The 15,027-nt window shown below is 37.3% G+C and overlaps 1 protein-coding gene across 3 annotated transcripts in view; it reads left to right on the forward strand.

Moving 5' to 3' along the window:
* Positions 1-15,027, forward strand: part of DNAJC24 (DnaJ heat shock protein family (Hsp40) member C24) — a 71,844-nt gene that overhangs the window by 36,795 nt on the left and 20,022 nt on the right. The window contains exon 2 of one of the 3 annotated variants that reach the window (XM_045808576.2): positions 14,085-14,172. The exons of the other annotated variants lie outside the window; for them this stretch is intronic. Within the exon in view, the coding sequence (XP_045664532.1) occupies positions 14,140-14,172 (33 nt within the window). The 5' untranslated portion in view covers positions 14,085-14,139. The remainder of the gene's footprint in view (positions 1-14,084; positions 14,173-15,027) is intronic. 3 annotated transcript variants of the gene reach the window in all.

Raw genomic sequence — 15,027 nt, forward strand, 5'->3', positions numbered from 1 at the left:
CATTACTGCGTGATATATTATATATATATTATATATACACACACAAATTGCTCTATAGAGTTCTATTTATGAAACTTAAAATACTGTACTTAATGGAAAATTTAAAGATTTTCAAGAGTAGTTTTGATTAAATTTTCACATTGCCTTTGGACTGCAACACCTATGAAAACTCCTCCTCTGTAAGTGTTTACTTAGAGAAATTAGTGCTGTTACCTGCAGATTGCAGAAATGGGAGAGCAAGGTTGCAAAGCAAATTCTGCTTCTAGTTTGTTGTTGTTGTTTTTTTAAGATTTATTTATTTATTTCAGAGAGGAAGGGGGACAGAAAGAGAGAGAACAAACGTAAACAGGGAGGGACAGGGGGAGAGGGAGAGAAATCCTCAAACAGACTCCCTCCTGAGCACAGAGCCCAGTGCAGGGCTTGATCCCACTACACTGAGATCATGACCTGAGCCAAAACGAAGGGTCAGATGCTTAACCGACTGAGCCACCCAGGTGCCCCTCTGCTATAGTTTGTGTAAGAGAAGTGTCCCCCCCCCCTCCACCCCCACCCCGGGTTGCTATCTGGTAAGGAAAGGACAAGGGCCGGTAAGTGTGGGAACATATCCCACCCACAATGGACTCAGTCCCTCATCCTAATGTAATAGAATGGGTGTCCTTTGTACAGGTAAGTGATAGATTCAGTTTCAACTTTCATGTCTTCTATTCCTGTACTTTTTTCCTCCAGTCAGCTCCTCTCTGATGTGTATAACCATCCTAACCCAAATGGGGTAAGCAAAAAGAAAGTTCATTTCTAGGATACTTTCTAGAATAGGTGAAATACTTTTTTTTTTTTTTAAGATTTTATTTATTTATTTGACGGAGAACAAGAGAGCACAAGCAGAGGGAGAGGGAGAAGCTTCTTCCCTCTGAGCAGGGAGCCCGATGCCAATGCCAGTCTTGATCCCAGGACCCTGGGGTCATGACCTGAGCCAAAGGCAGGTGTTTAACCAACTGAGCCACCCAAGTACCCCTAGAATAGCCAAATACTCCTAAAGCAAAAGCACCTTTCATCCTTTATCCCTGCTTATGTGTTTTCCCTCAACAACTCAAGATCTTTCTGGAGTTTTTCCTTACAGCTGGTCAAAAAAGTATCCCCTATGTGTCTCATTGGTATATTGTAATTCTGGTATCCCACTGACCGCATCCTGTTTTTACTGTAATTACTTATGCCTACGGTTGCCTCTCAGCTAGAAGTCAAGTCTTCGAAAGCAGGTATCCTGTCTCAGTTATTTTTTGTCCTTGGTGTAGTACCTTATATAATAGACTCTCACTGCATGCATTGGTTGAATTGCACTGGATTTTGCTAAAATAGAATAAAAGGGTTAAGAAGGCAGTTGGCTCCTGTTATTTGGGCCTCTCTGTGTGGGTAGCAGTACTGCCCTCCCCTTTCTATTACTCTTTAAAGGTTCAGTGATGATGTTAGATAGTCCTTGACCCATGTGAACTGATGGCAGAATAGAGCCACAGCATGTGAAGTGATTTCATGTGTGGTGATCTTTGAGCCAGTATTTTGTCTACACCTGTCCTCCGAGGCTATCCAGCTGTTACCTTTCATTTTTAATAGTTCAGCCAAGAGTGTAGAACCTTTCTTGCTTTAGGTTTTCAATAGTTTGAAGACCTACATTTTTGAGAACTCTAAATAGTGATGCAGAAGAGAATATTGAGACCAGAAAGAATAAATGAGGTAGATAGTTAAAGGACAGTTATCTGAAAAGCAAAGTAGGGAATATAAGTTTATAGTTTTCAGTTTACTAAGTAAAGAATACTTTTCTTGGGAAGGAGAAATTTATAGTCATTAAAATTATAGGACTTAAAGTCCTTTTAAAAAGCCTCAGTTACCCATTTTAACATGTCTCAGTTTTGACATGACTGCTTCATAACAATCATAGTGATTCTTGTATACTTTAAAATAATGTAGCAAATAATTCTGCAGTTTTAGTATTGTCTTTTAGGAAGTCAGTGTTAAAATGAGCTTCATGTGAGGAAGTCCTTAACTGGACCAGTTTATTAGTGCATAATGAAAAGGCTAAAAACTTAGTTATTTAATCCTGTTTTGTTTGAGCCATGATCTTCTCAGATACATAAAGCAGATTCTAGAAGCTGCTCTTCTAGTGACCGGCCTGCATCTGAAACTCCTTTGAACTCTGGTGACTATCTAGAAATCCCTAACTGTGCCGTGAATGCCATCTTCCTGGGGTGTGGCAGGGAAGACAGGACAGAGAGAACTCTCTAAAGGGGATGGGGTGGGGCATAACTTAATCGTAATTTATATATTTATGTTATTGTGCAGTCAGTTCTTATTTGCTATAGTTATAGTCTATATAATATAGTTACATTCTATAAAGTTGCCACAAACACGGAATTAACAAACACTGAACCATTGCTTCTAGGGGAGATATAGGGTTAGGTTCCTGTGAGCCTCTGGTCACAACATTTTTCATCAAGTGATCAGTACATAATCTTGTTTTGTGTGTGTTTATGTTCAAAGACATTTTAATATATATAATTGATTCATTGACTTCAAACTCAGGGCTGAAAGTGTTATAACGCCTGCCTAAAGGAAGAAGCTTATCTAAAACATGAATTTTCCTCTAGAAGGCACATCACAGGCTTCTTGTGCTTGAACACTAGACAACTCTTAAACTATTCTTGGGGACCATTTTAAACAATTAACAACAAAAAGCACAAAAATGCAAAAAAAAAATTGTCACTAAATAGATTGTAGAAAGGGACACTTATTTGCATTCATTATGAGAACTGACACATGGAGTCCTTGTTTGACGTCACCTGGGAACATGCATCTTGAGAGACTCAAGTTTTTCATCACTCTGGCATGTCCGTGAATTACTGTGAAAGCATTGCAAGTGTTGATTTAGGGGTTATAAAATAATTTTCACAACTAGACAGATTTATAGATATGGAATCTGAATAATGAGGATCAACTGCATTTATATATATTTATATTACAGAGCTTGTTTCCTCCTCTTCCACCACCCCCATTAAAAAAATCTTTAAATTGTATTCAAAATTATGTTTGCTCACATTGTCATTTATTTCTACAGAACAGTGTGAGATACATGGACAGATGATTTAATCAAGAACCAAGTATTTATTCTCTTGTATATGCTGGGTACTGCAAATACTTAGTGGTAATATGGACAAAGGTCTTCAGTTTCATGAGTAGCTTATAGTTTAGCAAGTATTGTTTCTGTTTATCAGGTGAGAAAGTTTTGTACAGTTGAATAACTTTTCCAAGGTCACAAACCAAGCTAGAATAAGAACTCAGTTTTTCATTTTTTATGATCAGTGCTTCTCCAATTTTCTCTTCCTCTCTATTTTGAAGTCTCCCTTTCTATTAGATTTTCCCACTCATCCCATAGAATGTCTTTCAAAGAAGTTCTCCCTTGGCCCTGGTTACTCTGATTGTCACTCCTCTCCTTCTTTGCCAAACATTACATGACTACCATCCATTTCCTTCTCAACCCACTCTCTTTCACCACCAGCCTTCTTCTAAATGGCATCTCTTTAAAAAGGCAAGTGTCTTATTTGCCACATTCCACATGGTGGATTTACCGTGACATTTGCTACTCTCACGTGTCTTCCATCTGCCTTGAAACTCCTTCCTTTCTGGGTGTCTGGAGTTTCTTTCCTGATAATCTTGTTGCTCACTGCTTTTCTTTTCCAGCATCTTTTCCTTTATCTGATGTAAATGTTACTGTCTTTCAGAGTTTTATCTTTGACTTTCTTCACGTATTACCAAATTAGGGATTTTTTTTTTTTTGAAAGTTTAGTTAGTTAAGTAATCTCTACACCCAGCATGAAGCTCGAACTTAAAACCCCAAGTTCAAGGATCTCATGCTCTTCAGACTTAGCCAGCCAGGCGCCCCCTAAACTAGGGACTCTTAATCTAAGGTCTGGTGCTTTTGGAGATCTGTTTATTCCTCAGATGCAACTGTGTATCTCCCTTTCCCTAGCTTTTTATCACATTCTTGGAGGAGTTCCTAACTCAAAAAAGTTGAGAAGGACTGCTGTTTGTATATCCCTGTGGCTTTATCTGCTTCACAGGTGACTTCCAAATTCCCCAGCTTCCCACCTTTGCCCTTGACTCCTGCCTTCTATTCTCAGCATCTTTAGCTTCATTCTTCCGGAGTGAGTGCTGCAGTATTGCAGTGGTTTCCTTATTGTCAGTCCTCCTACCTATCCCACTACCTATTCCATCCTGCCATCAGGGTAGGTTTTTTTTTTTTTTTTTTGGTCTTTGAAACAAAAATATTATTATGTCTCTATCGTGCAAGTAATGTGGAGTTTTAAGTAGGGAAAAGTCCATGTTTGTTAGCGTACTAAAAGTTCCTTTATGATCTGAACCCAGTTTCACTTCTCAGCTTCATCTCTCATTACTTTTCTTACCCAAACGTTCTTTTACTCCTTTCCAGTATAACTTAGTATTCTGCTATTCATACCTCTAATGTCTATCTTAGTACTTTCCTGTCTTGTATTTGCTGTTTCTCTCTGCCTGGAATGCCTTTCCCTTCCCTCTCTTCCACAGTTCTTTCCCAGGCCAACTCCTATTCATCCTACAAAACCCAGCTAAGTGTCACTTTTATTAAGAAACCTTCCCTAATTTGTTCTAAGTTAACACCTTTTCCATTCTGTCATCTTTTCTTAACACCTCATCCTTTCCTTTGTATTATAATGAATTGTTTACATGTGTGCTGTCCCCCACTGGATTTTGAGTCTCTCAAGGGCAGAGATCCCATCTTATTCATCATTGGATCTTCATTGGCTGGCACAATATCTGACTTGTAAGGTGGCTAATAAGTATTTTTGGAATGGATAAACAGATTCTTGGGCTACCAGTCTTGCACATGGATTATATTTTCTCTATCTGAATCACAAAATCTTAAAAGTGTTAAAACATATTTAAAAAACCATGTTTCAACTGTTAGCTGTTGCATGAAACAGTCAGTGGCTGAGTTGTTGACTGCTTCCTTAGGCAATATTTTACTAAGCATTAGGTGGCAGTAGTGTGTTGTACTTAACTTTACCTTTGTAATTTTTTTTTTTTTTAGCATTCATAATCTTAATGTAGTGTCAAAGTGTAAAGGACACAATGGTAATACTTTTATACCTAACTTTTTGTAACATGATCTTGTTTTCAGCTAGTAGGGGTCCTACAAAAATGAACAACAAACCCAGCCATGTCAGTCATTGTATATCTCTCTCACCTACCTAAACTGTATTCAGATTCATTATGGAATTACCACTGCACTGTCTTAACAACACTTCCTCACCAACTGTTTAACGGCTGTTTCATAATAACAGTGATTTGCAATAAGGAAAACCAAAAATTATCTCAGAGGATATGTGTTTTCTCGGCATCCTCAGAAGCTAGTTAGGCCTCTGTCTCAGAAAGAGTGTATTAAGTTCATTGAGTTTAACTACAATTATTTAAATACTTGTTTTTTTTTTAACTCATGAGTTTCTGTCAATACTAAAGTCAGTTCTCTTGTTTATTGTGTTTCATTTTAGGTGAATTTCCCTCATCACTAGGTAGTTAGAATTGAGAATTGCCACCACCTTTCCAGGGTTTTGCATTTCATCACAGCATTAAATTTAGAACACTTACGTATGAAAATGTCAATGCTTTTAGTATACATTTCACTCCCACTGTAGTTTCCTAATAGCTTATAAAGTTAAATCAGTAGAATTTATATTTTATTTAAGGAAAATCTGGACATTCTAGGTCCATGGGAGCATTTCTAAAAATAAAAGAAATAGATAACTTATAGAGGAAACCATTTCAGTGTTGATTCAAATATGAGTTACATAAAATGAAAATCTGTGTGACGTTCTCTTTCTCATCTCAAGGGTAGAGTACCTGAGGGAGTTCAGTCAATGTACTAGTATCATTAATGTGGCAGAATGATCAATTAATAAAAGAAGAGCATGAAAGTGTTGACAGAACACACTACCTAATTAGTACCTGATGGCCTTGATGGCCACAGAGCAGAGCCCAGAGTTGCTACAGGAGAGGAGCACTGTAGGATCTGTAGCTGTATGTCACCACTCTTATTTAGTTTGTCCTCAGTTTCTTAAGTTTTTAATTGTACAAAAAACATGTCTTCCCTGAACCCAGAGGGCACGTGAAGTTAGCCACTGGGGGATATTGGAGGCAGAGCATTTATCTTGAATTCTTTGTGTAGCTAGCTCATGTTGACTAGGTCATCGAAAACTTGTCTGATAGGATTTTGTGTGTAGTGGTGTCTAGCTTTTTTTTTTATATGAATATAATGTAACCCATTGCACAAAACTTAAATTTTTTGTGTGTCTTATGTGCAAAGAAACAGGTTGTGTCACACTTGGATACAGTCAACAAAGAAAAATAGGCATGTTACTAGCAAAAGAAATTGGTGCGAGATTATATTTTAGAGTTAGTAAATCTCCTAGTTCAAAATATAGTGGAGAGGTCAGTCTTGGCTTTGAAAGGCTTTTGCATAGATTACCATGATTGTTTACTCAGCCTCATCTTTTACCTGTTTAATCTTCATTTCTGTGAATCCCGTTCCTACAGTCGACCTCTTAATGCCTTATTTGAAAACATCAACACCTACTGTAAGAATTGCATGGCTTTGTTTTCCTTCAGTGTTTTTCAGTCTCTTGCCTCGCTTTTTCCTTAGCCTTCCTTTTCTTCTTCTTATTCTTCTTGCTCCTCTTCTGTTCCCCTTCCCCTTCTTCTACAGTCTCCCCTTCCTCTGCCTTCTCCTGTCTTCCTACTCACCTCCTCCTCCTTGTTCCTTTTCATCTCTTTTAGCTCTTCTTAGAGCTGCTAGTGATTATATTATATTGACATTTACAATATTATAGTGACATGTTGAAGAAGTTTTAAAGATAACTATGTTCAGAAGACTAAAAGGTCTCTTTAAAAATATGGTGTTGAAATGACTCTTTTAGAGAACAGAGGTAATCATTAGCAACTCTGGTAGATCAAAGAGATTCTACTTCTTTATACTGTTCTGTGAGTGTAACTGCCACATAGTCACACTGAAGCCTTTCTCTCAGGCTCTCTCTGGGGATCATGGGACTATGTTACAATAGGTTCTCTTATAAATTCATAGGACTAGTCACAGGAATTCTTTATTAAGATCAGTTTTTATGTTATAGAGCCAAATTTAGAGTTCTAGGAGAGCATACTGTTTTTGTCTATATGTTAGTTACTCACCAACATTCACAGAGGAACTAAGGAAGGTAATTTTTATAGATACTTAAAAACCACAAGTGTGGAGCGCCTAGGTGGCTCAGTCAGTTACGTGTCCCATTCTTGATTTCAGCACAGGTCATGAGATCCAGCCCTGCTTTGTGCTCCACGATAGGTGTGGAACCCGCTTAAGATTCTCTCTCTCCCTTTTCTCTACCACCCCCCCCAATCTAAAAAAAATCCAACAAGTGTGCTTTTTAATTAATTACTGTATGTATATCTGTGTGTATGTGCATATGTGTACTTATATATCATTCTTATCCAAAATGGGCAGATACCCAGAAACAGAAAGTAGATTAGTGGTTGCCAGGGACTTGGAGGGAGAGGGGAGTAGAGAAGGACTCCTAACGGATACAGGGTTTCTTTGTAGAGTGATGAAAATGTTCTAAAATGAGATAGTGGTGATGGTTGTACAACTCTGAGTATTCAAAACCACTGAATTGCATACTTTTAGAAAGGTGAATTCTATGATATGTGTATTGTATTTCTATAAAGCTGTTATTTGTTAAATAAATAGATAGATAGATAGATAGATAGATAGATAGATAGATAGATAGATAGATAGATAAAGGTCAGAGTCATACCTCTAAGGTTTGATGGACTGGGAAAAAACAAAAAACACAAGTTTATATCAGGAAAACTAACAAGTTTTGAAAAGGAGAATGGCAGTATTAACTTTCTGTCTTAATAATTTCACTTAAAAGGACTATAATAATATGGGCCCTACTCTGGAGGATCAGTTGTGATTCTAGTCATACAAATTCTTGTTATGTGACCCTAAAAACACTGCTTTAACTTACTGTTCACTAAACATTACTTGATATTTTGTCTTTCAGTTTCTTCAAATATAAAACAGAGCTTTGTTTTTGAGTTCTGCTACCTACAAGCTATCAACAAACATTGGTGATTCAGTGTTTTAAAAATAGGTGTAGAGGGGCACCTCTCTGGCTCAGTTGGAAATGCATGCGACTCTTGATCTCAGGGTCATGAGTTCAAGCCCCACATGGGGTGTAGAGATTACTAAAAAAAATGAATAAACTTAAAAAAAAAACAGATGTAGAAGGACATACTTTTAGGGAGGTAGAGATAGCAATGGACTGGGGAAAATCTATTTAGAAAAAGGGGCTGCCCTTCCTTGTCCTTTTAAAAAAAATATCAACTTTGGAATTTCTGGTTTTCCAAAGTGACAAAAGATTAGGGTTTGATATGAATAATTGTATCATCTCTTCTGATTGATGATCCAAGGACATCCTCCCCTCCCCCATTGTATATTTGGAAGGGTAATAACCATTGCCAATTATAGCAAGCAGGACCAAGGAGAAGTACGGTAGGAAGACTTTCCTGTCCCTGAAGAATATTAGATAAGGCAATTCTATACCCTTTCCTTTCTCCATCTCTTTCCTTTCCAGATAAATCCTTGTATGGAGGGCTGTTGTGGAAGTTTGTTATGTTGTAAAATAGCAGAGGGAACCTGCTCTCCCTCAGCCCTGCTTTGTTACAAGTTGGTTAAGAGACCCTTTGCCTGCATCCTTTCCTTCTGTAAACCTCAGGGGCCCAGTGGTGGGGAGTACCTGGCCCATGGCCTCTCTCCTTCCACAATTGATTCTTGTTTTCTGTGGGGGGGGGGGGGTGGCAGTACTACGACCACAGCAGAATGGGGCTGGCAGGCAGAAATTCTAGCCTTCTCTCTCTCTCAGATGTGGAAGGAAAGGCCCTGGCCTCTGCAGCAGCCGAGCAGGACTCAACCAGTGCGTTTCAGCCAGCAAGTTTTACAGCGCAGACCTCGTGGGATCTGGGACATACAGCAGAGGAGTTTTGTGGGGAGATTGGAGGAGAGAAGAGCTCAAGAAGCTGTTTTGTGAGAGAATTAGGTGGGGGCGCCTGACTGACTCAGTTGGTGGAACACGTGACGCTTGAGCTTGGGGTCGTGAGTCCAAGCCCCACATTGGAGATAGAGTTTACTTAATAAATAAAAGTTGAAAAAGAGAGAGAGAAGGCAGTGGTTGGGAGAGGTTTAGGAAGTGATGGGCAGAGTCTCCTGTGACCATCACAGTGTTTAGATAATAAGAGCAAAGAAGTGCAGTTGTTTGGAATTAACTTTTAGTGACTGAACTGTTTTTTTCTTTGTCTTGTTTTGGAAGGAGGGAAAATTAGGGATGTGATAAACACTTTTGGGGAGAACATCCTTGGTTTTCATAAAATTCTCAAAGGTTAAGTAGCTACTAATTTTCATGAACTATTTTAATAGAGCCTATATTTAATACTTTGGTAAATCAAAAGACATTCTTCATCAATAAAAACGCTGGACAGTTGTATTCCTGCTGTCAGATATTATCATGGTCAGATTTACTAATGTCCTCTTACATAATTCCCTTAACTTGACCTTTTCAATTTTCTTTCACAGCCAGTGTCTAAAGAAATGAGTGTTTACTATCTTTAGAGGTGACGAGTGCCTCAAAATGTGGTGAGGACTGGCCTTATGAGAGCAAGAAGACTTCAGATCAAAATGACCCTGAATAAGCTTTTATTCGGTGTTCATATGTGTGTCGTGGTTTGAAGTTCCTCAGTGGTGTTCTGCATTATAGTCTGTCTGGAATGTGTATCCACCGTGATGTCCAGACCTTGGACCTGTTGGGGCTTGGCAAGACATTACTTGAATGGGATTCTGTCCACAGAATCATTGGCAAAAAAAATGCATTGCCATCCAGCTCTCTTTTTGTAGAAATACTGATAAGATCTCCTGGTGTTATGATACTCCCTTTTTGGTAGTACCGAATTTGTATAGGATACACGAACACTTTTCTTTTGAGAAACTGAGCAGGGATAGAGAAAAGGACATTAAGGACCTTTTTTTTTTTTTTTTTTTTAAGATTCAACGTTTCCCATTTTCACACATCCCACAGTTACACATCCATTCTTTTTTTCAAGTATACTCTTGAATTCATTCCTCTTAGTAAGTATCTGTGTAGTCTGTATCTCATTCTTCAGTTTGGAAAATATTTGAAGACCACTGGGCCGAAGCATATCCCCAAATCATATCTGTCAGCTGAATAGAATGACATATAGTTAATACTTGTTTACTAGGAAAGAGTGTGAGAGCAAAGATACAAAAAAGTGCAAAACTCAGATTAAACTGAAAATTTGCTTGTCCTTCTATCCAGTGCTGAATAAAATCAGGAACTTTAAGACTTTGTACTTTTGGGGAAAGTTACATGTACAACTTAAATAAACAAGTATTTATGGAGGATATTTGTGCAGAAGGGCATTGTGCTAATCTCTGCAGAGATAATAGTTAAGATACAGTATTTGTATTAAGTGTTTTAGGGGAGAGCTGAGTCCATAAGTAACTATCAATTCCTTTAAAATTAGGAATACTGCAGGAGTTCGAAAAGATACGCGCGCGCACACACACACACACACACACAGATACACATGTATCATCCCCTCTGGGTAGGATATTAAACACGGCTTCTTTGAAGAGATGCATTTGAACTGGGGGAGGATGTTTCAGTGGAGACAACAGCATAAATATGGCATGGAAACAAAGGTATGCATGTTTAAGGGATGATATCTGAAGGTCTAGGCTAGAATGACTAGACATAAATACTGTTCATGTAACACTTGGAATGGTGGGTTGAGGTTCTTTTATTAGAGGACTTTACCTATAAGAGTAAAGACTATGACTGAAATTTGCTGTACAGTAGGTTATCTATTAAAATTTTTGAGTGGGGCAATGACATGGTCAGCGTTTTAAGGCAAGGCACACGAACTTGGAAGCAGGTGCACGGATTGGAGAGCTATTAGAAGGTGAGTACTAGAGAACAGGAAAGAGCTACCTTTTATTTTAACTAGGTTTGGCATTGGGAATAGGACATTGTATAGACAGATCTACCAAATTTGGTGGTTCGTGGGATGAGGTAAAGGAAGGTTACCCTGATCATTGTAGCCTGCATTATTAGGAAATGTATTTATTATTCTCTTATTCATCATTCATTCATTCATTCATTCAGCTTTTATTGAGCATAGTGGTGATTTTAACAGAACAAGGAATTAAACAGGAGGTGAAACTAATTTTAGGGTCCAGATGATAAATTAGATTTTGGACATGTTAAACTAGGTAGTACTGATAAGATAGCTTTTAAAAAGTGTTTTGAAATTTGGTTCTGGAATTCAAGAAAATTCGAAGCTAGAAATAAAGAGCTAGCATCCTATTAATGGTATCAAACTCATCTTTTACACAGACAAAAACCAAGTGCTGTGTCCTCAGCGTCCACATTGATAGATCAAATAATATCAGTGTAACAATTTGGGAATTTTTGTTTAGTTAAATTTGTTCAGAGTCCTTTTGGTAGTTGACTTTTACTTTCTTATTTACAGTCAGTATTTTATAAATCAAAACAGCATAATCACATGTGTAGTCAAGAGGTAATGTATGATTCCCTAACTTTTTATTTAATTTTAGATTTAAGTAGCAAGCTATTAGTAAAATAAAGCACTATGTCCTTTTGAAAGGAATGTAAGAAAGGCATTAAAGGGGTGCCTAGGTGGCTCAGTCGGTTAGGTGTCTGCCTTTGGTTCAGGTCATGATCCCAGGGTCCCGGGACTGAGCCCTGCATCGGGCTCCCTGCTGAGCGGGGAGTCTGCTTCTCCCTCTCCCTCTGCTCCTCTCCCTTGCTCGAGTGTGAGCTCTCTCTCTCCCTCTCTCAAATAAATAAATAAAATCTTTAAGAAAAAAAAAAAGAAAGGCATTAAAACTGGTGGACCTCTGTTTAGGTGATCTGAAGTAATACCTTATTGTATAGTGGGCAGTTTACCATAAAACTGTCTTACATACTTTCTTTAAAGAAACACCACTTCATTTCAACTTTACACGTTGCTTAGCCATTAGAAAAAGTCATTTGGAGTTAGTGAATATAAGAATTTGCACTAAAACCTTTTAGAAGTTGCTAGAATTTTTACAGTGTATTGTAATATGCTCTTCTCACAACTTATACATTAACTTTTGTCCTTTCTAGTAGAAAAACACTTGTCTCTGTGTTAAACCTGTCAGTGGACATTATTGCAGTGTTCGGTAGCTGAAGCCTGATAAAAATTGTATCCTCCTCTAAAAATAAATCAACAGGTTAAAATACCACTGGCATATTGTTCAAATTTCATCAGCTTCTTCATCATCGACATTGGCATTTGTGCAAACAACGAAATAAAGGGGCTGGCATTTATGATTAGTGAACAAAAGGTTTCAAATATCAAAAAATGTATGACTTAGAACACTTTATGTAATTTTCATTGTGGTGGTCTAGGTTAACAATTGAGGAGTGTCATTCATTGAGCCTTTTTTTTTTTTTTTATGTGGATACCTACTTGGAAGGATGCATCTGTCAAAGAGAAATGTTTATAAAACGCTAATTTTCTGACTTGCACCTAATTCTATGTTTTAAGCAGTAGAGGCTAACAGGGTGCATACTTCAGCATGCATAGTAATTGCCTGGAGAGTTTGTTGAAACACAGATTTTTGGATCCCACGTGCGCCCCCGCCCCGCCCCCGGTTTGGTATGGGGCCATCGTCTAATGAGCTCTCAGATAATGCTGATGCTGCAAATCTGAAGACCACAGTTTGAGTTTCTCTGGGCTGACACATTGTGATAGTCACTCCATAATTAGTAATTTAGAAAGCACTTGGAATTATTATATGGAGAAAATCTAAAATCAAAATAAAATGTTCCATATTGGACAAGCCTTTGGCATAGAATCTCAGCTAGTGAGAATTAAGAGTCCATAATGAAAGCATTATTTATCAATTGCATAATTAGGATATAGATAACATATTAATCCTAATATAATATTACATAATTTTCTGTATATCTTGTAGGTGCATGAGTGATCTTATATTTTCAGATCAAGTTTCTTATCTTTTGTTTGTGTTCATTTTTCTCATCCTCAATTAATGACATGGGGACTTAAAGAACATAGGTCTATGTAATTGATAAATTTCCCCCAAAAGTAAGGAAGTTAAACAGATCATAGAGTTGTGAATATCAAATCATTGGAGAATAGTAAAATAGCTGTTTGCTAAAACTTTGGAGATGGACACTTCTGTACTGTTGTAATAAAGAATCACAGACAGACATTCACTCTCAGTATTTTTAGTATTGTGATATATTTATGATATTTTAATTTTGAATGTACTTTAGTCCTCTGCTCAGCAATACTTAACTTTTTAAAGTTTTTGGATGTTGGCATATGTACTTGAAAGTAATAAAACTATATTTTTATAATGTCTATAATTTAAACTTTTCACTAATTTGTATTAGTCTTTGCATTTCCCATGTTTTAATTGTATTTTTCTCTATTACTATTGGAAGAAATTTCTCATTTTTTTTCTTTATGGCTTGGAAAGATTTTCTAAATCTCTTTTGATAATTTTAGACATGTCTAAAGATGTTTTTCTGTTGAGATGTGGTCAACATACAGTGAAAAATGCACAGCTCTTAAGTATTCAGTTTGGTGAGATTTGATACCATAGAACCACCGTCCCAAACAAAATATAGAAGGTTTCTGTTCCTCCAGAAAATTTCCCGTGCCCCTTTGCAGTTAATTTCCACCCCCTATTCTCACCTGAAAACCAACTTTTAATTTCTGTCACTATAGATTAGTTTTGCCTGAATTTGAATTTCATATCAATGTAATCAAATAGTATGTATCCTTTTGTTCTTGTCCAGTGTAATGTTTTAGATATTCATCTGTGTTATTGAGTATATCATAGTTTTTTCTTTTTTATTGTTGAATAGTATTCCTTACGTATGGACATACTACTGTTTATCCATTCTCCTGTTGATAGACTCTATGGTTCCAGTTTTGGCTATTGTGAATAAGGCTGTGAGTATATTGTTTTATAAGTCTTTTAGTGAGCATACGTTTATGTTTCATTTCTCTTAAATAAATATCCAAAAGTAAATATGCAAAATTATTTGACCACAGAATAGGTATGTGTGTGTCTTAATCAGAAATTTTCAGTTTTCTCCCAGTACCACATGAGAGTTCCAGTTATTCCATATCTTCACCAACATTTAGTGTTATACCTTTTTTATCTTAGCCATTCTATTAGGTGTTTAGTAATATTTCATTATTTTAGTGTACATTTTCCTGTTAACTATTGAAAAAGTTCAAGTTCATATGTGCATAGTCTGTTCATCTATATTCTTTGAAAAGTGTCTGTTTTTCCCCCTGGTTTTTAATTAGTATGTCTTTTTATCATTGATTTGTAGGATTTTGTTATTGTTGCATATTCTTTTTTTTTTTTTTAAGATTTGATTTATTTGAGAGAGACAAAGCATGAGCAGGGGGAGGAGAAAAGGGAGAAGCAGACTCCCCACTGAGCAGGGAGCCTGCTGCAGGGGCTCCATCCCAGGACCCTCCATCCCCAGGTTCATTTCCTGAGCGAAGGCAGACGCTTAACCGACTGAGCCACCCAGGTGCCCCAGTTGTTGTGTATTGTAGATGCAAGTCCTTTGTTAAATATATATTTAGTCAGTTTTTTTTTTTTAAACCAGTCTGTGGCTTGTCTGTTTTCTTTTTTTTTTTTTTTTTAAAGATTTTATTTATTTGACAGAGAGAGAGAGACAGCCAGTGAGAGAGGGAACACAAGCAAGGGGAGTGGGAGAGGAAGAAGCAGGCTCCCAGCAGAGGAGCCTGATGTGGGGCTTGATCTCAGGACGCCGGGATCACACCCTG

The sequence above is a fragment of the Ursus americanus genome, chromosome 24 (genome assembly GCF_024610735.1).
Source record: "Ursus americanus isolate L20-20 chromosome 24, mUrsAme1.1.p, whole genome shotgun sequence".
In the NCBI taxonomy this organism is placed as follows: Eukaryota; Metazoa; Chordata; class Mammalia; order Carnivora; family Ursidae; genus Ursus; species Ursus americanus.